Here is a 22,145-nt window from a genome sequence, read left to right on the forward strand (position 1 = left end):
CCGTACATTCAATTTGGTCGCTTCTGTTAACCGAGTGTGATGCTTATATTTAATACTTAATGTTGGGAAAACTGCATTCGTTGTATAAATACAGGTTTTAGTGAAAAGAATGAAATATTCTGGTGGATGCCTCAAATGCTTAGATAACATCCCAAACGTTCGTTCTTAATATAGCCTCATCTTTGTCTACGCTAGTGAATTTTATTTTCATACATGAGACTAGTAAAATATCCATGAAACTGGTAATTGGAGACAGAAAAATTAAAAAAAAAATAACATAATTTGCAAAAACCTACAAAGCATGGAAGTATAACAATATGAGTTGAGACAGTTTTGATAGAACATTTAAATAATAATGCTTAAAAACCTTCTAACCGTACATGTTTTACGGATCTTACGTTCAGATGATAACATTTTTTTTTTATTTATTTGTGCGAAATTTCTTCTAAGTGTATTTGATACTAAATATCTTTCAAAGGCTTTATTAGATTAACATTTTAAATGTTCTTTTACTTCCGGGCATTCTTTAGTATTTCTAAGTACATATCAGAAAAAAAGGAGAAACAAAAATGTCTCCTTATGTCTCCTTGAGGTATACCAGTAGCCAGGATGCAAAAATTTGATAGAGTTATTCGTACTGAACGGTATGAGGAACGTGGATGACCATTATGATAGGCCGAGAACATTTTTAATTCTTGGGAAAATGCATACAGATTTGAGAGAAAAGTGACAATGACATCTGGATCAATAATGTTAAAAGCATTAAATAATCGAAAGAAGTTCCTTTTACTTCTTCATATCTTACATAAGTAAAAATCTGTTTAAAAAACAAGATTTTATCTTGGCCTATACCAACATATAGAGAATTTATGGAATTGGAATATGTTAATTGTAGAAAGACTTCAATGATCAGATAGTGTCGTAAGCGATAAAGCTATCCATATAATTGCACATTTAATTTTTGAAACCAGAAATATTGTTTGAAACCACATCAAGATGAAAAAAATTTACAGAATTTTTAAAGATATAGAAGCATTCGAAATTAATTACACCAGAGTAAACTTTAAGCTATGTTGGTTTATTGAATAAATTATTATATTAACTACGCTACAAGCTTAATGTCTTTTTTTAAATTCTGCAGCCAGTATTGCAATAAATATATATAGCTCATTTTAAATGTCTCTTCTAAAATAAGCTGTTGTAATTGCAATGATAAAAAAGTTAAATAAAAATTCTTAAAGTATTAAGTAGTAGCTATAACACTAAGTTATTGTCAAAATGATATTTGATATTAGTAATAGTGAAAATTATATCAAGACTAAGTGAGATAAAAAGAATATGGGAAAACGAGTAAGTTTTTTATTTAGCCTAGTTACTGAGACGGCATTTCATCGGAAAATGAAGAAAAAATCCACGCTCGACCACTTGGAGCGTTGCAAAGGGGCATAAGTAGGTCGGCTCATTCGGGTAAGCTCGGGTAGAGTCGTGTGACTCCGTGAGCTCTCGGACACCGGCGCAAGCGCATACTACGCCGATACCGCCACGGCAGCAGTCGCGTGCAGGGAATATTCCCATTAAATAAATATACGAGTGCAATTTTTCACGTAAACACAGCGCGAAATGGACTGACTGTTTACACAAATTAAATTCAAGTTTATTTGTTCAGCATATATTTTGAAAGTGAGCGAACTGTTCGATTTTAAAATGTTGTGGGAGAGTAATCTTAACGAGGATCCGGAGACGGTGAGTTTAATCTCAATAATTTTCTTAATATTTCTATCATTCGATTTTTTATATTTATATAATATTGGTAGCTATTTATTTTATACTTACAAGAATTATGCATGTGCGAATGGACGCGCCTGTGTGAGTAAACTTTCTAGTTTTCGCTCGCTCATTCGTATTAGCATAAAACGTGAACGGTTTTTCATAATACAAACACATGGGCTGTTTAAAGAGCTTTTGGTTTGTAAATATTCATTGGGCATCTCCGCGGCTGTGACATTGTTGGTAATCGCTTCATTAGATGTAAATAAATGTGAATTTTGACACCGGCGTGCGCAAAGTCACGAACTATTAGAGGCTTCGATAAATAATACCTACGCAAATAATATGCCAAGATAATACACATACCATTTAGACTTTATTGTTATTTCTTGTTTGAATTTTCTTTTTTACACTAGTATTTTATATTGCCGCTATCATAAATGGCTATGATGTATTATTATCTACAATTTCAATTTGTTGTAATAAACAAATAGATAACTTATCGAAGAAAATTATTCAAGAAAGAGACCGTGATATTTCAATCGAATGAGTATGAAAGAGATGAACAATTATATGAAATGTAATTTTTTTTTATACAAATATATAAAAGAATTTAATATCGTATATATGTTTCAGGATTAGTAGATAGAATTATATATTTTTTATTGTTGTTGTAGCATAATGTAGAGCGTAGCTGTAATTGTAGCACCAAGATTTATTTCATTTCTTCGTAAATATATATCTGAAATAAAAGATAATTCTATGATATGAGGTACAAAGGTGAATATACTTAATACTTTAATTATCATTTAATTTTACATAACTTTAAGCAACTCCCGATGTCATACTTAACACATATTTTATTAATTTCTTTATTAGATAAAGAGATTCATTAGAATCGGTATGCTAATGACCTTTTTTTTGTCCTCAGTTATATTATCTACTAGATAGTTGTAATAGGTTTATCTTTGTTTTTATTTTATTGACCTTCACGACATTATTGTTGCCCGAAATAATATAATTTTGAATATGTTAATATTTTTACTTTTTATATATAATTTTTATAGACTTTAATTGTTACCCAATATTTAATAAAAATAGCAGCAAAATTAAATTCGTCATAAAATTAATCTTTTTCATCGCTAAATTTAGAATCGTCATTTATCATATAATCGAGTAGATTGATTTAATTATTCCTAGATATAATAATGATATTTTTACATGTACATCAGTTAAAAGGTATTAAGATAAAGTAATGAAGGATAAAACAGATTATGAAGAACGTATTTATATTTTATAATATTTTTTATTGCGTCACTTCAACCCTTCCAAGTTATACCTTTTATGTGCCAGTACAGTGTAATTTGTACGTAAACAAAGTTTTAAATTTCGATTATAGATCACCAATCACTGTTATTTGAAGGTCGACTTTATTAACTAGTTTGAGTTACAATGAAGTTTCAAATTGATTTCAAAGGCTTCAAGTAACGCGTCCATAACGCGTCTGTCATGATACATTTCGTATTTCATCACTAACAAAACAATAGATCGTAATATTAAATTATAATTTTATTGATTATGAATGAATTGTTTTTGTACGATTTTTATTAAAAAAAAAATACTTCTATATAAATACTTACAGTCTCGTGTTCTTGTTAGAATGGTTTGCTGTTTTATAACATGTGGAGAATAATGTTATTTAGAATTAGGACTACTTTCCGCATCGAGTATACACAGTGTACATTATATAGATTTTATACTTATTATATAAATATGTAAATACATATATATATAATAAGTAATATATATTCTATATATTCACGGTATAAAATTGAAAGTATGTAAAAGTTACAACATGCACTTAAATAACTCTTAAGATTGTCTTTCTAAAATGTATATATATTCTGTAATATTAATTCCTGCCATGTTGGAAAACTAATCTGAAATCAGGCAGAAGTTTTCTATGAAATAATCTAGACCTCACAATGTAATAGTTGTCAAATGTTAGCTTAACTTAAACAAGACTATAAAACAAAAGGCGCATTTCTTTAGTGGCGTAACAGTGAGCGGTCAGAGAGAATGGAGCGATTGTTTGCGGTTCGATTTTCACTTGACTTTATTCGGGTCGAGGACGCAGGCTTCTGTTTTTGAGTTACGTGATCCGACACAGTGATACAAGATGTGAGTCATGTCACCGATGATATGAAGATGCAAAACATTCTATCGTGCTTTTCGATTTGACAAAATATTATCTAAAATTAGTTAAACTAGAGCTTACTTGATAATTCACATTTCCGTTGGATTGTTTTTGTATTTAATGACAGCAAATTATTAATAATATTATCATTGTTTATAATTTTGATAGGATTTTGTGTTTCTGAAATGGTGATTGCTAATAAAAAACACAATTTTGGAATATAACAATCGATTGTTTAATAAATTCCTTTCTTTATATTATTTGTTAAGGAATTTTATAATGACACCACTATTTCAGTAAACTGTTGGTATTGATTCATTATTGCGAAAGCGTTAGGCCGTAACAGGAAAATGGCTTCACTTTTGGCTGAGCATTATGACTCAGTGACAAATCTTTCGCAAAGGCCAAATACCTCTTTTGTTACATTTCTCGGAATCTTTGCTAGTCTTTCTGAAGTTCTAGCTCAAACTAATATAAATTTATATTAAAATAAATATAATTAAGTAAACAGCAACGAAAATTTGAAAGTTAAATGTTTACGTGAAAAATGAATTAACATAATGGGTTGAGATTTTATTTTGACAAATATTTTCGTAGAATGGACGTCAAGTGTGAAAATTAAGGGTCATTTTCCATGTACATCTATACAAATATGCAGATTTAGTTAGTCTTAATTCACAAGACGGAGATATAAAAGCATCGCTATGTCACGAACGCTAACTGGCAGCAAACTACGGAATATTACAAACACACCTGGCCGCTTGTTTTTTTGATAACATTTAAACAAATACATCAAACTTTATGAAACAAAGTTTATGAAACAGCGGGAAATATTAATTTCAACACATTAAATATTGCAATAGTTATAAAATTGCTTTGAACAGTGTAAATTTGTAAGTAATATTCACATGTCTTTTATAAAAAAAAGCACTGAATATCAAAATCACGATCAAATCATTTATACGTCCACAACATTCGTTTTATATTAACAAATTAAAAGGTAATTATAGATTGTTACCGATTATAACTCGGTGAAAGGGAAACTTGCGTCACAGGTTCGTAATTTACGATAGTTAACGCGACCTTGTTTTACTGATTTTGCTGTTCTGTGGTTTGTTTACGCCTCGCCTCTGTCAGGCTTCCTTGTTCGGCTATGATTATGTTTATAATTATTACGTTTAATAGTTCCTTAATTATTAGGCAATAATTTTAAATATTCAATAGATTCATGTTATGTCATATGTAGGCTATAATTTTAAATCTCTATACATCAAAATGTGTTAAAGTTATTAAGATTTAATTATTCCATAAAATAAAATTATTATGCATAAAAAAGTTTAATTTAAAAATATATATTTTTTAACCAACATCAAACCGTCTCATTGTAAAGAATTGGCGCCATTAGTTCAATAAAGTCTTTGCATTTTATAATAAAGACTGTTGCTATGTCGAGCACTTTTAATAGCTTAAACGAAATCAGTCTTTACATAACATGAAATAATGTCCACAATAAAATAAACATAAAACTTTAATTTTGATATAAATTACGTATATATGTTTCTTCACACGAATATGTTCTTAAAATAGTGTAATATTGTGGTTATATTTGGTTAAAGAGATCTGTCAGTCCGCCATTTTGAATGCTCTTGGGAAAACCGAAGGCCTTAAAGACCGGTTCCGAGCATAGCTTTGGTGTCTACGAATAAGCTAAATAATGTAATTATGAATTCAATTATAAGAATTAAACACTTATATAGAGTGTTATTACAGCGGAAAGTACATTGAATATATTAAAATAAATAAACATTGACCATAAAACGCATTCCACGAGAAATATAAAATATGTATATTGAAGTGTCCGAGGATTCATTTGATACATGTCGGTTTGAGGTCGTGTTCAATGTTAAAATTTCGTTTCTTATAAAAAGTAAGAAAATAAAAGATTTAGAACAGAGTATAGTAACACATAAGATTAACAAAAAATCCTTTTATATAACAACTTTAAATCCAACTTTTGTATATTTTGTATATATTTGAATATTGTTAATGAGTTTTTAAATAACATTTGTATATTAAGAACAGATGGTTCTGACGTGATTTATTCCGATACGTTTATATTTTCCTACATCGATTTTTTTATTGTGAAGTGGAGGGCAACTTTCATCATCATTCATCTATCTTTTACTGCTGCAGAATATAAGGCTGCAATCACATAATTATGACGTGCATCATTTGTGTCACAATTTTAATATACTTCTGACGTGTCTATCTTATCAACAACATGCACTTTGTCCCCCGATATGATGATAACCCTGTGGAATAAATTGTAACGTATTATAAAAAATATAAAACATTTCATTTAGTTTAATTTTGATTAAGTCGTTAGTGTTCATAATTTTCTTCGTACCGAGACAATTTTTCTGTTATTGCTTAAAAGTTATCCTATCGTAAGTATTTACCTTTGTTTCCTTAACGTATTAAGAATTTAATTTTAAATCGTACATTAATTTTGACCTTACAAATTATATTCATTTTCTGCAGAACAGTACCATTTTATGTCTCCAAAGATTTCTTGTAACGGATTGCCCTTTTGCGATAAAATCTTCGTTGGCATTCTCATTTCTGTATAATGTTACTCTGAATTGATTAGTAGTGTATTAAATTCATAAACAAATAATGTATTTACGAAACAACTCGTTCTCTTCAATCGCTAGTTTGAAATATATAGTATTGTTTTGAACTTTATTGTCGTGATCAAATATCTGTTATTTTTTCTATATAAAATTCCTCTACGCATGGCCTCCATGATTTGATTCAAACGAAGTCGTATTATGAATAGTGACAACTTAGTCACTTGGCAATTCCGATTACATAATGAATGCTTATACATTTTCAATTCAGCCTGCGCGATACCAACCCGGCTATAATTTCTCGTTCCTTCTTCGAAGGTTCATTGATATGAAGGCATGCAGTAAATACCTTAATGTGGAACGCATTATTTACAACCGTGACTTGGATTGCTATGTTTGGTTTTAAAACTTTTTCATTCATCGTTATTACCGTCCTAATTTTGAGGAAGCTTAAATGAGTATATTCATTTTATAAAAAACTTATTGGCTTTACTTAGTATAATTGATTGAATCGATGGTAGTTATATATGTAAAGTTGAGGAGCACATGGGTTCTGTATAGTGACTTAACTTGGCGTTCCGTATTTGTGTAAGGCTCCTATATGAGTTATAAACTAAATTTTCTTTCATCATATCTCGCCTGGCCGTGATCACGGTTCTGAAAAGTAACCGAAACGTCGGGAGTATGTAGTTTTTTTACAAAAATAAATAACGCGTAATTAATTAATTAAGTAATTTTCTTTTACAAAATTTTGCTTAAATGGTTTGTTAATTCGTTTAAGTAAGAAACAAATGAATTAAGACAAAAAATCGTCTAAAAGAATGCATTCATTCGCACACGTTACGAACTCGTTTATGTCTTTTAAAGGTACATTGAAAACACTTAAGAAAAACTTGGAATTAAATCAAATTGTTTCTTTTTCCAATGACATATAAGATGATGTTAACATTTACGTACTATGTATTTCTGCGAAGAATACACGACATCTTCTTCTATATTTTTCCTTTAAAAACATGGAAATAGCGACCCTATTTGTAATGAACTAAGATTTCTTACCGATTGTATGAAAAAAAATGTACATCTGACACTCAGCAGTTGGTGTACGTAAACAATTATATCACGATGTAAAGTTTTTCTCACGTTTTTAACGTCATAGCTACATATCATCAATGTGTGCTGTCTGTGTGTATAATTATTGAAACACAATTGCATCTGTGTGAGTGCACCTGTCTGTGTGTAATTATTGAACTATGAATGAAGTGTAGGTATGACGTCATTGTCTTACCCAATAAGACGTCAAGGATAATTGGTTTTGATATTTCTTTTTTCAAGTTTTATTTTTAGAATCTGTTTTAATAAAACTATGACATTGAAATTAAATTAATTTATTTATTTTTCTATTATTCTTTATTTATACTCAATAAGGAAGTATTATTTTATACTTTAGCTAAATATTTTTTTATTAAATTAACTAATTAGATCAATTGTTACAAAAATATACTCAGAAGTGGGAAGTTGTCTTAATGTGTATGTTGCGTGTCCAAGTTTAAGAAGATCATTACAAAGTAATTCCGATGGAACTTAACATATTTCTGACCTAGCTATAAACCTATGTGTGTAATTTTAAATGCATTAATCGTTATTAATAATCCTTTAATTATTAATTCTACTTAGAATTATGTTAGTCATTTCAAATGGGATTGAACTTAATCACAACTTTATATACATTCAGGAATATCCACTGCTTTTAATTGCACACATAGCAAATATTTCGGCTTTAACGCGTTAATTCAACATTGATTTAATACTGAAAATATAATTTAATTGTAAAATTTAAATTAAATGGTATATATATTGTTCAAAAGTTTCGATCTATAAAACAATTCAGGTTAAATTCGACGCACAGATTTCTTCATTTACAAGATACAGATATTATATGGAAGTCTTTTATTCGGCAAGATGAGGATGATAAATATAAGATCCATGCAATGAGTTTAGAGTTGCAGAACGTTTGGTTAGCTATAGGAGATTTTTGCACCCCCGTTAGCACTAAAATGGCGAACCTTAATTCAAGATCGGTCGCCAGCATTGCTAAAATTTTATCTCAATAAAATAATTTAGTAAGATGTGGTAAAGATACCGAAAAAAATTGCTATATATGTGGGAAGCAGTTGTAACTGCTAAGCATTTACTGATGGGATGTACGGTACTCCTGGATAGCCGTCAATACTCGCGTTTTCACGATAAGATTCTGGAAATTATACATGAAGCGGTTAGTCTTTCGGTAGCCAGAGCGCAAAGGGAAATAACCACGAACGAGCGATCAGTAAGTTTTGTGGGAGAAGGTACTAGGGCTATAAAATCAAACTTCAAATCTTACTCTATCCTTAAAGCCGCTTTGGATTGGACTATAATGATGGATACGTATGAGAAACAAAAAAATCCCGAAAAATCCCACAGGATATTTGTGCGTCGGCCTCCAGACCAGACCTATTTATGTATTTGTGAATTTTCAAGCGCGTTGTGATTATAGAGCTTACGGTTTCTTGGGAAACCAACATCCCAGTGACCATGCCATAAAGGTCAATAAATATTACGAGCTCACTAACGAACTCACTCGAAATAGGTTCGAAACCCACTCGAGATTTGTACTTGGTAAAAGTAGGCGAGAGGTATAACGGCTAAACCTCTCTACAATCTACTAAAAGACTTGGGCCTGTCCAGAACTAATATCAATTCATTCTCGGAACTTACTTCGAAGGCACCCCTAGTTGGTTCTTTTCAAATATGATTAGGTAGAGAGAGGAGCTTCGACGGTGAAGGTGAGCGTTTAACGCGCGTTAGATAGGGGCCCCTTAAACCTACACCTTGGTCGCAAGTCCAAGGCACTGTTCAAACTTCTCTCCTTGTAACGCGATGAACTCGGCACCCACACGGTGAATCCATTGAATGCTAAAAGGTTTCGTCTCGTCTCTTAGAATATTATGTTCATGATACAAATTGTACCATAGTTAAAATTTCTATTCACCTCAATTTAAAAATCCACAGAATATCTTTACTGTTTATTCTGTGTATCGATAGGTTAATTTTTGTAAAAGTGAACGTCATAGATATCCAATCAAATGTATTCTGACGTACACGCGGTATTGTTCAACAGGCACTATTAAGTTCGATATAAGTTTAGTAACGTATTTTCCGGCGTGACGCAGGCCTCATTGAATCAAAGGTGCTGCGCGTGCGCACCGCTCAGTGGCCGGGTGATCTACTCGCTGTACACACGCGGCCATGGGCCAAAAAACTATAAACTATTAAGCCGGTATAACATAACCTATACAAAGATGGCCGCTACGTCAAAGGTGCAACAACCCTTTCTTAGCTGACGTTTCGAGTGAGTGCGGTTTATTTTTTAATTATTGCAGTGACAGCAAAACGTGTCGTTATTTTGACTTTTGATGTGAGTTTCTTTTTGGTATAAAATGAAAATAATTTAACCCGGTCTCAACCCTCAGACATATTATGTGTATTGTAAATCAAATGACAAGGTCATTTAATTCATTAGCATCAAATTTAAAGAATTAATGTGACCGAATGTATTAAAAGTTATTAATTTTTGAATACTAGAATAGTCTTGACTGGGAATTGAATAACCTTAACTAAGCTAGATATATCCCAATATATCTAGCTTAGTTAAGGTTATTACAATAAAATATCGTTAACATAATGATTTTATATAATATTTAATTTATATATCTCTTGTGTTAGTTGGTGGGAAAACCACCAATTTGTGATTTGTTTATCTCTTAACTGTGGATCCACATGATTTAGATGTTTGTCAAATCATGTTGAAGTGCTATAAAAGGAGTAGACAGAAGTTCAAATACTAAAAAAACATACCGGTATAGACGCTGTTGTTTTGTACTTAGTTATAATAGCAATAGAGTTCAAATTCGCTGATCGACCGTTAACTCAGTTTTGGTGGATTGTGCCAAAATTAATGGGCAATTTGAGTTTATCTTTAGGATACATCTTGAGACTTGTTTTATTGTTGTATTATACAAACGTGAACTTCATACTGAATACACGTGCTTCACAAGACTTTTAATGTAATCCATACATAAAATAGTAATAAATGTGTACACATAAAGTAAGAGGGCCGAGTAACGATACAGAGCATAGAACTAACAATTTTGAAGGATGTGTGCCAAAAATAAATCTTATGTCAAGTTGACATTGTTAGTGACGTTCTTTAGAAATAAACTTGTTTGCAATTGATTCGAACAATGTACAAATGCGGTACATTCGTGAAAACCCCAAGGTCTTGTCGAAATCGTAACAAGAGGCTGTATAGTGTCTGGTCACGCGCTATTATCTAGAAGAGCTCTAGGACAGCCCGTGCTAGAGAAGTGACGTGAAATCATAGAGCTATAGTTAGAAACATTCATTCAAACATTGATTGACAAAAAGAATTTGATGATATCATTATTACTTAATTGACATATAAGATTCTTTAAAGCTAAATTGTCTGTGGGAAAGATGATTACAGTGTGCTAAACGATATCTGTGTAATATATGCAAGAACTTCAGGCTAATCCGCCTCAATAAGCCTAAAATTATTCTCCACAACTCAAGAATAGCTTCCGCATACCCGGCGTCGATATTACGAATCGATTTTTTATTATCATAACTGACATGTGAATTTTTTTTAACAAATCTTGAACTATAAAATCTTTTGAATATTTTCTTTTAAAAACCCTATTTTTATATATTTAAGTCATAAAAAAAATGTTTTTTTTTTTTCATTTCTGATATGATACGTATTTACATAACAATTGACTAGCAAGATTTTTTAATATGCTATTTTAATTTAAATACAAACGGGTCTCAACTGCTCTAAATACAATTAACTCGGGTATCTGACCTTATCATCATTATGGACTATAAATCAAAACAAAATTAACATGAAATATTAAAAATAGATTTGCATAAATTGATAAATTACGACAGGGCAGCGCGATTGGTGTGATGGATTTCGACTTACTGCTGGTTTTACATGTTGGGAAGTTAAGTAATTTTCATGTGTATCAATATGTACCTAGTTTTTAGGTAAAAAATATACTCTCCAATTAATGTCATTAAAAATGTACCAATCTGAATGAAGATAAAGTTTTGTTTTGAATGTTCTCGCAGACTCCGCAATTAGCGCTAGTCGTCGTGGGAAGCATTATATATTGTTTAAAGATAAGAAATTACATGTAAATTAAACTTGTTTATTAACTGATCGGTTGTAACTGCGGTAAGGATGAAATTATCCGTGTCATTAACAGCTCAGTAGGATTTTATCGTTTACGGAGATGGGTAACTCTCTAGCACGTGTTAGTGTTTTTTGTAAAAAAGATAAAAATGTTGGTTATTTATATGTTGCCATTATATATATATATATATATATATATATATATATATATATATATATATATATATATATATATATTAATTATAAATATTTAATTTAAATACAAAGAACTTTGAAAGAATCTGGATTATTAATAAATAAGGCATAAAATTTAAGAATGTTACGCTTGAGACATCTGGTTTCGCAAACTTTGACGTAGTTGATCTTTTCATAGATTTGCTTACATTAACATTTAAAGATCCTTTAAATTAGTCATATGTCGTTAAATAATTTTAAAGCGTATTTTAGTGTAATTTAGGATTTCATTTGAAGATTAAATATCTATGAAATTAAATATATTGCATCTTATATTAATCTTTAATTCTGTTTGAATATTCAATATTTATTTTTAGATAAAAAAGGTCTAAAGTAGAATAAATTTTTTATTAAAAATAAATGATAGGTGTAGTTAGTTTTATCTGTCGAAAGAAGGCTGGTATAAGATAGGCGAAAAACTGTGTAAGGAACAATCCCATACAATACAGTCGCATTAAATTTAAGAGTTATCAAAATACTGAAATAAAAAAACCATTCAAGAAAATATTTGTTAACAGATGCCACAGACGGTGCCTCGGTCCGGGTGCAGCCCACCATCGGCATCCCAGGGAGAGAGGGCAGTGCCAACATCGCCAGCCGACATTCATCACCTCCTGCGTCTTTTAGGCGCCGAATCACCACCAGAACCGATGTTGCACTCTCCACCAACACACACTAAGCCACCACCTCCATATCCAGAGGACAATAACTATCTTGAACGCATATACGATTTTGAAGGATTCCCCACACCTTCCCCCTCGTCGGACGAGGGCTCAATACCAACAGTAGCACTACAACCGTCTTCCCCTTATAACTCGTTTCAATATTCTCCAGTTTTCATCAAAGAGGAACCAAACAGGCTAACAGTGCCAGGGTTCGCGTCACCTTATCCACTGTCACCATCGGGCTCCTGCGTTTCTTACAGCAGTAACAATCAATATTCCTCACCAGTTCCACAACAAGAAGAATATATTAACATCGAAGATCTCCTTAAAGAAAATCAAATATTACAAGACAGTATCCAACAAAATTATATTACACCTAAAATTGAAGTCGAAGAACCCAGGGATCATATTCTTTTAAGATCAGCTCTTGAAGACACAACATTCCAAAAAAGATTAAACTTAAGGCCCTTTGAATTAGGAAGTGTCAAAATGGAAGAAAGCAGCGGTGGTCCCGGCGAGGAGGCCCTAGTTGCCCCCGACATTGATCGCGTTCTTTCTATGGCCATAGAACAGTCAAAGCGAGATGTCGATAACACGTGCACAGTACTGGGTATATCACCAGGTGAGTCAGTCATGATTTTATTTCTTAACCATAAATAATATAATTTAATATACGTGGATTGTCTCGCAATAAAATGCTTACACGATGTCTAGCATGCTTTGGAATGCAGGCAGTGATAATCACTTACAAGTTACAATCATAACCTTTGACAGATTAATTAACGCCGACGTCAATAATATCGCGACTGAATAAAAAATATAATGTTTCCACGTATCGAAGATGCTACTGCTAAAGCAAACAACGATTATTATAAATAGCTTCCGAGTACTTCGTTAAAATAGTTGATTACGCAACGAGTGGAGTATTTGTTGATACGAGTCTTGAGCATCGATGTTATCATTACAGCTTAATTTTTGATAATTATGTCTTTTATTTATAATCATTCTCAATAAAATATAATTGTCTAACCGCAAAAACATTATTAAAAAAAAAAACATAAATATGTTTTAATCAAAATATAGCAGATGAAGATTTATTTACGTCGATTTGATTCGCTTATAAATTATGTGAATTAATAATGTGATTTTTTTGTAGACCCAATGCAATGGAGCTCTAGTGACGTTAAAGCTTGGGTGATGTTCACACTAAGACACTTCAACCTGCCGATGGTACCGTCCGAGTATTTCGCAATGGACGGAACAGCTCTTGTTGCGCTCACTGAAGAGGAATTTAATCAAAGGGCTCCACAAGTAAGTTGCATTTTATTAATAAATAAATAAATAGTTTCCGTTATAAACATTGTTAACCGTAAAGTGTATACAACTGAGTCATTTATAAAAAATATATGAATTACAATTTGATATTGTCATTTATGGTTTTCATATTAGTCATTGCTTAATGAGAATGGATTTATGTGAAATTAGTTAGTTTGCGGTATGCATTTTTCATGTATTAGTTGGTTAATAAACAATTAAATATTATTTATAGTTAATGTCATAGACAACGGATTGATTTATTGAAGTAATACTGAATGGCAGGATTATAATCTGTTGTTGACGCTTGCTCTAGAGAATCGTCGTAATCACGCGGCCCTGGGCGATTAAGGGCACCGATAATGGAGCATAGTTCAAAACGTGTGTATGATAGTGTTTGTTGAAAACAAACAAATATACAGAGTAAATACGAAATATTCCATTATTTAAGGTCCTGGAACCTTCCAGAACTATTCTCGTTTGTAAAAATGTTAATAGTCTTGTAATTAATTAGATATTTTAGATTTTTAATGTATTCGGAAATTAAAATTTATGCATAATATATTATTGAGATGTCTTCATTAATATTTTTCGTTCTGATCAAGCTATACTGCTTAATTGATCTTGGAAGCAACGTCTTATAACAACATTTTATCATAAATAGAATGACAGAATTAATTGGTACTTTGTAATGTGACTTGGAGTTTTAAATTTGAAATTAATCGCGGAGACAAAAAACACTCCAAAGCGTTTTAATACGTCACGCCTAAATTTAAAATAAAACTTAAAGTATTTTTAGCTATAAGGGCATTGTAACTTGTCACGGTCCGCGGCAATTGGTTAAAAGGTTACGTCTGTTTACGAAATTGTATCGAGTTTAATTCAAAGAGAATAAGTTTTTTTACTTTTAATGGAACATTACATTAATATTGCTAAACAGAAAAACCTTAAAGGTTTCACTGATAGTCAATAAAAATGTGCATTGTTTAATATTTTTTAATTTAGTGAAGCTAAATTATTGTTTAAGAGTATTATAAAAGCGGCAGTAAACCTCAAAATTTTAAACAAGATCTTGTGAGTAGCAAATTTTTCTTGTCCTTCATCGTTGATTTAACTGTAAATTAGTAAAGTGTAGTTAACAGTTCGTTGTTGTCCCGTTAAAAGGATATATCTACTTATTTTGAACTTTGAATTAACATTATAGTGAATTGTTTGTTTAAAACAAAGGAATAATCTGAGATGTGTTTTTCTTATTCTCGATGTTATCGTTCAAGTTAATGATCGTCTTACGCACCGATGCTTCTACTTTCTCCAAGGCCGATGGAAAGTCACCGGCAGTACATGGCTATTGATGTTTGCATACAAATCGTTAAATCTGCTCTGTTTCCTAATCGCATATTGAGAAATTAAATTTTTCTTCTCTGAGAACAGAAACATGTTTGAGAATATGTGTTTGATGTGTCTCACTATTTTAAAATATTATATTTTTTGTCATATCCAGATTCCTATTTCGATTTTAGCTCATATCAAATTTTAAAAATTACAAGTTAAAATTTTACAATAATACTGAACCAGGCGGGTAGCACGCTGTACGCGCAACTGGAGATCTGGAAAGCTGCACGGCATGAGGGTTGGAGGAGCCAGTGGACTGAGCAACGGCCGCCTACACCAGCGCCGCCCGCACCTGCCACTGAGGACATGAGTGATGGTAAATTAATTTAACAATACTTTACTATTTTAAAATTATATTTACTAAAAACATATTAAAACTTAAGAAAGGCTACATTCATAGCCTATACTTAAATTGACTCTAAAGAATACATCGATGAACCTAAGACATTAAGTAAACTAGCCATAGACAAGGGCAAATAAAAAGTATTAAACGTGGCCTAGTTTTAAAAAATTTAATCACCAACAGAGACAACTATTTAATAGTTAATCAATTAAAGCTTCCTTTTATGTAGGAAGTAATATAATATAAATAAAGAAAATATTGGAAAGTTGATCGGCAGTGACAGTTAATTAAATCAAATGAAATATCAACGTTGTTTACAACCTATTAGCTCAATAAAGTACTAAATTTATCTCCGCAACAAACAAAACAGTAGAAACTCCAGTGGATGCTATGTAGCACGGTCATACATCAGCTTGTATTGTGATCAACCGTTAGTCGATACGAGGTACCACATACAGACAAACGAGTCTATGATATATGGCCTAGTGTTTGCTTTCCGATGGAGCTAGAGATGGACAGAAATGGGACACTTTGAATGGGAAGATTTTATCTTTAACACGTCCCTTTACTAGAATATTTAAAAGAACCGTTCGGATGTCGTTACCATGGGAATTTCAACATAATATTTGTTGCAATATGTATATACTATACATAGTTACTAAACTCGATTGTGAAAGAGATTAGGAATGATAGGTACAATAAATATACTGTTATATTATATTTTATTTATTAATACACTCGAGCTCGTCAGATTCGATTGAAGCGTTTGATCTATATACTAGTTTAAAAAAGTGTTGATGTGGCACAGGAAACGGCTAAGGGCAATCATCTGTACCAAGTATACCGCATTCCGATCATTGAACACGTTGAGATTTATATCACTTCAGACACAGGATGTTTTAACTAATTCGATTTATCAGATCGTTAAAATATGTATATAATTTTTTTAAATAAAAAGCTCAAGGGTTCCTGAATACTTATTTTATTAGAGCAAAACCAATATACTATGGCCGACTAGTTATTTATCATCTGGTGATTTCTATTGCGATTTTGCTAAGATATTAAAGAAACTATTTCCATCTAAAGTTATTCCGCGAGGTTTAGAATTATTTAACTTGATCAAATTCATTTATTCCCTGAAATGTTTGTAAAGTCTTATACGTTGGGCTCCTTATTCAGCGACAGTTAGACTATCAATCTGACCGTCAATGAGTATTCCTTACTGACACCAAGCCATGTATGGAGAATCAGCTTTTTATAACGTTTCCAGATGACCCAAATGTGACTTGAACTGGACTCGCAAGGTCGAATGTATCAGTCAAGATAGAAACCCGTAACATCAAACAAATTCATATAAACTCTGTCGACGTATTTCTCGTATCTATAATTCAATAGGTAGACGTTAATGTTTTTACTTCTTACCGCGAATAATTTAATAGAAAAGTTAGCCTTTTACTACAAAACAATTTGATTTCTGATTAAAATTAATCAAAATATTTTCACAGCAAATATTGTTTGTTAAATAAAACATAGATGAAATGGACCAAAAACATCAGAAATGGATCAAATTATTCTTATTTTGGTCCAGATTCATTGTCTCTTATCTTTAGAAAAATGTTTTAAATTGAATTTATGATCTCAACACACGCCATCTTAAAATAGAACGTATTCGTTAACCCGAGAGCGGTGTTTACTTTACAGTTTTACTGTCCGTTTGTTTATGTGACCTGGAACGAAGGTCGTGGCTTTTGATTTTAAGGTTTGCTAGCATATATCTCTAAAATTTGTTTTAATTTAATTCAGTAGCTAACATATTACGATAGTTTTAATCATTACCATCGTCACATCAACACAAATCAGTGCCCAGTATCAGGAGTTCAATTAAATAACTCGTTTAAAATTAGACATCCTTAATTGATGTATAACTAGTTGTTTAAATTTATCATTTTGTAGGAGGGATAGTTAACATTACTCATGTTTTATTGTTGGTTGTAATTAGAATTTATTTCTATTGACTTTTTACATATAAATCTCTTATATCATTTTGATATTTATTAAAAAACTCTCTTTAAAAATTACTTTAACACGCTAATCCGAATTGGTGTTATATGTTATTCGGATTAATTAAAACTTGATCTCCTAAAAAACTCAAACAAGCGAAACATAATAAAAGTTTTCGGATATAATTTAACTAGTTCATACAAAGATAGGATGACTTTTTTTAACTGTTCCATTTACCTTACTTTAATAATTATAATATTGTCATAATTGTCCCGAAAATATATTGAAATAATTTTCAACAGATGATGCAGAATCCATTGTAGCAAATGTCAGCCAAGGTGGAGGCAAAGTGAAGACTGGTAGCACCCACATCCATCTTTGGCAGTTCCTCAAAGAACTTTTGGCTTCACCACATATACACGGATCAGCGATACGGTGGTTAGACAGAAGTAAGTGCATAAATTTGCAAGAATATAAATATAATGTTGAAAAACCTTAAACCTCTTAACATAACGCTTTTCAATACATTAAAAATCTAATTTATAAAGACACGTGGCTGACAAAAGTGCAAAAAAAATACAAAATAATACCTTATTTGAAAACATAAGTTATAACAATAAAACATACACAAACAGTAATAATCTACGTTCGGCACAAATAGAGAATGTTTGACATAAATAATCTAATTAATAATTTAATTTTCAAATATGAAGACTTTCCTGATGCTCTTGAAATAATATTGTTATAAGTAATATATATGGATAGTAATTTTCCAACATCCTAGCTAAACACGAAGTTATATCAGCATTTAAAATAGGATACGAATGGTAAAAACCAGGTTTAGTTACAAGAAATTATACACATACATAGACTAGTTTAACTGGACATGTCATTAAACAATGAGCTTATTGTCTTTAATGAAATCAAGTATACCCAAGTCGAGAATAAAGTAATTTATAGATAGCCAAAGCAATCGAAACTAATCCGTATTACAAAGCAAAAGGAAACGGTTTGGTCAATCGACATGAATTTATATACCGATACTAGGCAGCCTCTCGTTTCCTTTGTTTTATAATTGAATGAAAAAACTTATGAGGTATTAATTTGCAGCCATGGAAACCAGTTTGAATATAAAAATGTTATATCATTGTTTACGAGATGAGTGTAAACTGTAATTATTTTAGAATTTAATGGACGACTACGTTTTAGGAGAAACACATTTAAAATTAAATTTACATTTTACATTTACATATTGTACAAGTGTTTTTTATATATGAACTATCGGATACGATTGCAGTTTTTGCAGTTTCCAAGCAAAAGATATATGAATGTAGGGTCAGCTAGGATTTAGAAATAATTCAGTTCCCAGAATTTATTGCGTCCTATATATAAATTAGTTCGTGCAATACCACTGATATAAAGTTGGCGTTCTTCGTTTATATCTCTTGGTGGAAATCCATAGCGACATTCTCGATCCAAGGTGAACCAGCCATTTACTTGCCATCTGTTAGGCACTCTATAAAATACTCAAAAGGTTACTTTTCTGCTTCGTGACTGGATCTATATACTATTTATAATGTTCCGTCTGGTTTACGACCATTGTTGACACGTCTACTTCAGCTTTAACTGGTCAATTATGGTAATATCAGAAACATTGGTTACACGGAATTCACAGAAACTAGTCACGATAGTAGGATTTTGATTAGTCCTTTAGAATCTGGGTCATTTAATTATCTTGGAATTTATTGTGATCATTGACATATTTAAATTACAACTTACTGTTTATGCTAATGGCGTGTTTATACATTAATTAACTTTGTTAATAGCCAATCAAGAAATCAAAAACGAATTCTTTTTTATGCTTAAAAAATTTACTCACGAAGTCAAAAAAATAATGTCCTTATTACAATCTATTGATGATTAATTCATGTGGTGTTCTTCAGGTAACGGTGTATTCAAAATTGAAGATTCAGTTCGTGTCGCCAGACTGTGGGGCAAAAGAAAAAACAGGCCCGCAATGAACTACGACAAACTATCGCGTAGCATTAGACAATACTACAAGAAAGGCATCATGAAGAAAACGGAAAGAAGTCAGAGGCTCGTCTATCAGTTCTGTCATCCCTACTGTTTATAAGCTCTTGCAGTGACTTAGTATAAGTAAATTGTAAATATTTATTGTAAATAAGGGCATGTGAGAGCCGCGGTAATGCGGACACCTTGACGACTGGTCGGGTTTTGTCAGCAAAACTTGACGCAGTTTCGGAGTTTGTCGATGTTTTATTTTCCAGGCGAGTGAATGTCCTGTGATAGAAGCATCGGGTAAAGCTCCTCCATACAATTCGGGAAAGGTAATTTTCTCTGGAATTCTAATGGATGGAGACAATGGTTTTGTTAGAATAAGTTTTTTTTTACCGGCGATTAGACTGCGGTTTGTAAAGAAATCAATTGATTCGATCGTTCGTCGAAAGCTGGTAATTTTTATCCCATATATCTATGATATATTTCTAGTACGTTCTATGAACTGGTAGTTAAGTCTGTGTAAATATTTTTAAATTAGAGCATAAGTTTGCTCTTATTATCGTTAAAGATTATGAAGAGGTTCTCATATGATAAAATAAAATAAAAAATATTTAAAAATAATTTAAATTTTATATTGCAGATATGATTTGTTTGAGTTTTTTATATAAAAAAAATATTTAATGTAACGATTCTGTTACCTATTTTGTTGTCTTTTCGTGTTCGATGCGATACACATATGTGGGACATTTGCAATGTTGATGTAATTAGTCCTAAGTGAAAATGTGGCGGCTGTTTTCGGTGATGAAAATGTAAAATTTTGAAATTTTGTGCCAAATAGATGTATATATAGCCTTTGGAATTTATTCGGGACAAAATATCGTAACTGATAGCCTGTCTGTAATTGTAAAATAGTGTTTACGGCTAGGTTATAACGGTGTTGGGATTTTGGTTCATAGGTTAATCGATATTGACATTTCTATCGATCTTAACTTTATTCGACCAAACTAATGTAGACTATATGACAAGTGTAATATTATTTAATAAAATAAACGGCCATTTATGTTTTTTTTCTTTTACCTTCCTTATACTTTTTGAAATCAATTAAATTTAAAAACCAGCTACATAAAAAATTAAGACGAGTATATTTTAAATATATAAGACATTTATATTATACATTCAAATTACTAATTGATATATGTTAATCAGACTGTTTATAATTAATAATTGAACTGACATCTAACCGTCCAAAGTTACATATATATTTGGCTTCATTGCATCACGTTATGCAAAACCTGACGTCAGATACTTGAATTCTTCGAGCGAAAGTGCCTTTCGACTCGAGGTGGGGATTCAAACGACCATCTTAAAGTCTCAATGATCGCATGTTCTGACTTGTGAGGAAACTTTCGTTGCTAACTTAGCATTTTGCGTCGTTGTCACCGTTTTAAAAGGTTTTATTTATTGGTCGAGTCCTAATTATTTCAGATATAATATTATATTATTTATACATAACCATGTTTCTTACCTTTTAAGAATCTTTAATATTTTTCTTGTAATTCAAGTTGCTTAAATACTAAAACGATTCAAATTTATTCAATTCACATTATTTTAATAGATTCATAATATTCGTAGTTCGTATGTTTTTATCAAGATATAAGTATCTAATGAAGCAATTCTTAAGTTTGTAATGATGTTTCACTTTTATATAACAATATTTTGAAACGAGATGTGGAAAATATATCATTCATCATAAAGTACTCTTTTCATTATTCTCTACATACGATTTCTAACATGTAAAAATATGATCATTTAAAGTATTAACAGCAAATAGTTTCAGACAAAAACTTCATTATATGAGTTCAACAGCTCAAAGAAAAATACTTACTATTTTAAACATCAACAGTGTCTGATATGAAAAGTATTCTATGGATATAGTATGTCGTCATCCAAAAATGTTTAGGGAGATTTTAATTCCTTGAGTTTTACTATTTGGAATCCGTTCATTTGTAGAACATCTAGAGACAGTTGCCAATACAAAGTAGAACCCCGGCCATTCTAACGTTTGTCACAAACATGAAATTAGGACGAGAATAGTGTTATACTTATATAGGCCTATAAATTTAGCTTCATTTTTATGTTATAAGTGTTGCTTTTAGCTCTGCGGCTTAAACAGTTAAACCTGGAGACAGCGGTTGCTGAAAGACAAATCCCGTATTGTGTTGCTTTAAGTAGTCAAGCATCCTGTTACTTGATGGAGAAGGAATAAGGAGATACATAATATATTAACCATAATTAATTCAGTCATTGAATAACCAACACTCGTTAAACGCCT

At 31.2% G+C, this 22,145-nt stretch overlaps 1 protein-coding gene across 3 annotated transcripts; it reads left to right on the top strand.

Annotated features, from left to right (window-relative positions):
• Positions 1 to 1,529: 1,529 nt before the first annotated feature.
• On the top strand, positions 1,530 to 20,873 carry LOC116766494 (DNA-binding protein D-ETS-4). Of its 3 annotated transcripts, none has more exons than XM_032656359.2 (6): positions 1,530 to 1,743; positions 12,598 to 13,366; positions 13,901 to 14,055; positions 15,634 to 15,766; positions 18,097 to 18,243; positions 19,738 to 20,873. In XM_032656359.2, exons 1-6 carry the CDS (start codon positions 1,705 to 1,707, stop codon positions 19,926 to 19,928), a joined length of 1,434 nt encoding a protein of 477 aa, XP_032512250.1. In that variant the 5' UTR covers positions 1,530 to 1,704; the 3' UTR covers positions 19,929 to 20,873. The 3 variants fall into 3 exon arrangements, with proteins under 3 accessions (XP_032512250.1, XP_032512252.1, XP_032512251.1); XM_032656361.2 differs by lacking the exon at positions 1,530 to 1,743 and adding an exon at positions 9,834 to 9,982; XM_032656360.2 differs by lacking the exon at positions 1,530 to 1,743 and adding an exon at positions 9,862 to 10,048.
• The last annotated feature ends 1,272 nt before the right edge of the window (positions 20,874 to 22,145 follow it).

The sequence above is a fragment of the Danaus plexippus genome, chromosome 15 (genome assembly GCF_018135715.1).
Source record: "Danaus plexippus chromosome 15, MEX_DaPlex, whole genome shotgun sequence".
Classification (NCBI taxonomy): Eukaryota; Metazoa; Arthropoda; class Insecta; order Lepidoptera; family Nymphalidae; genus Danaus; species Danaus plexippus.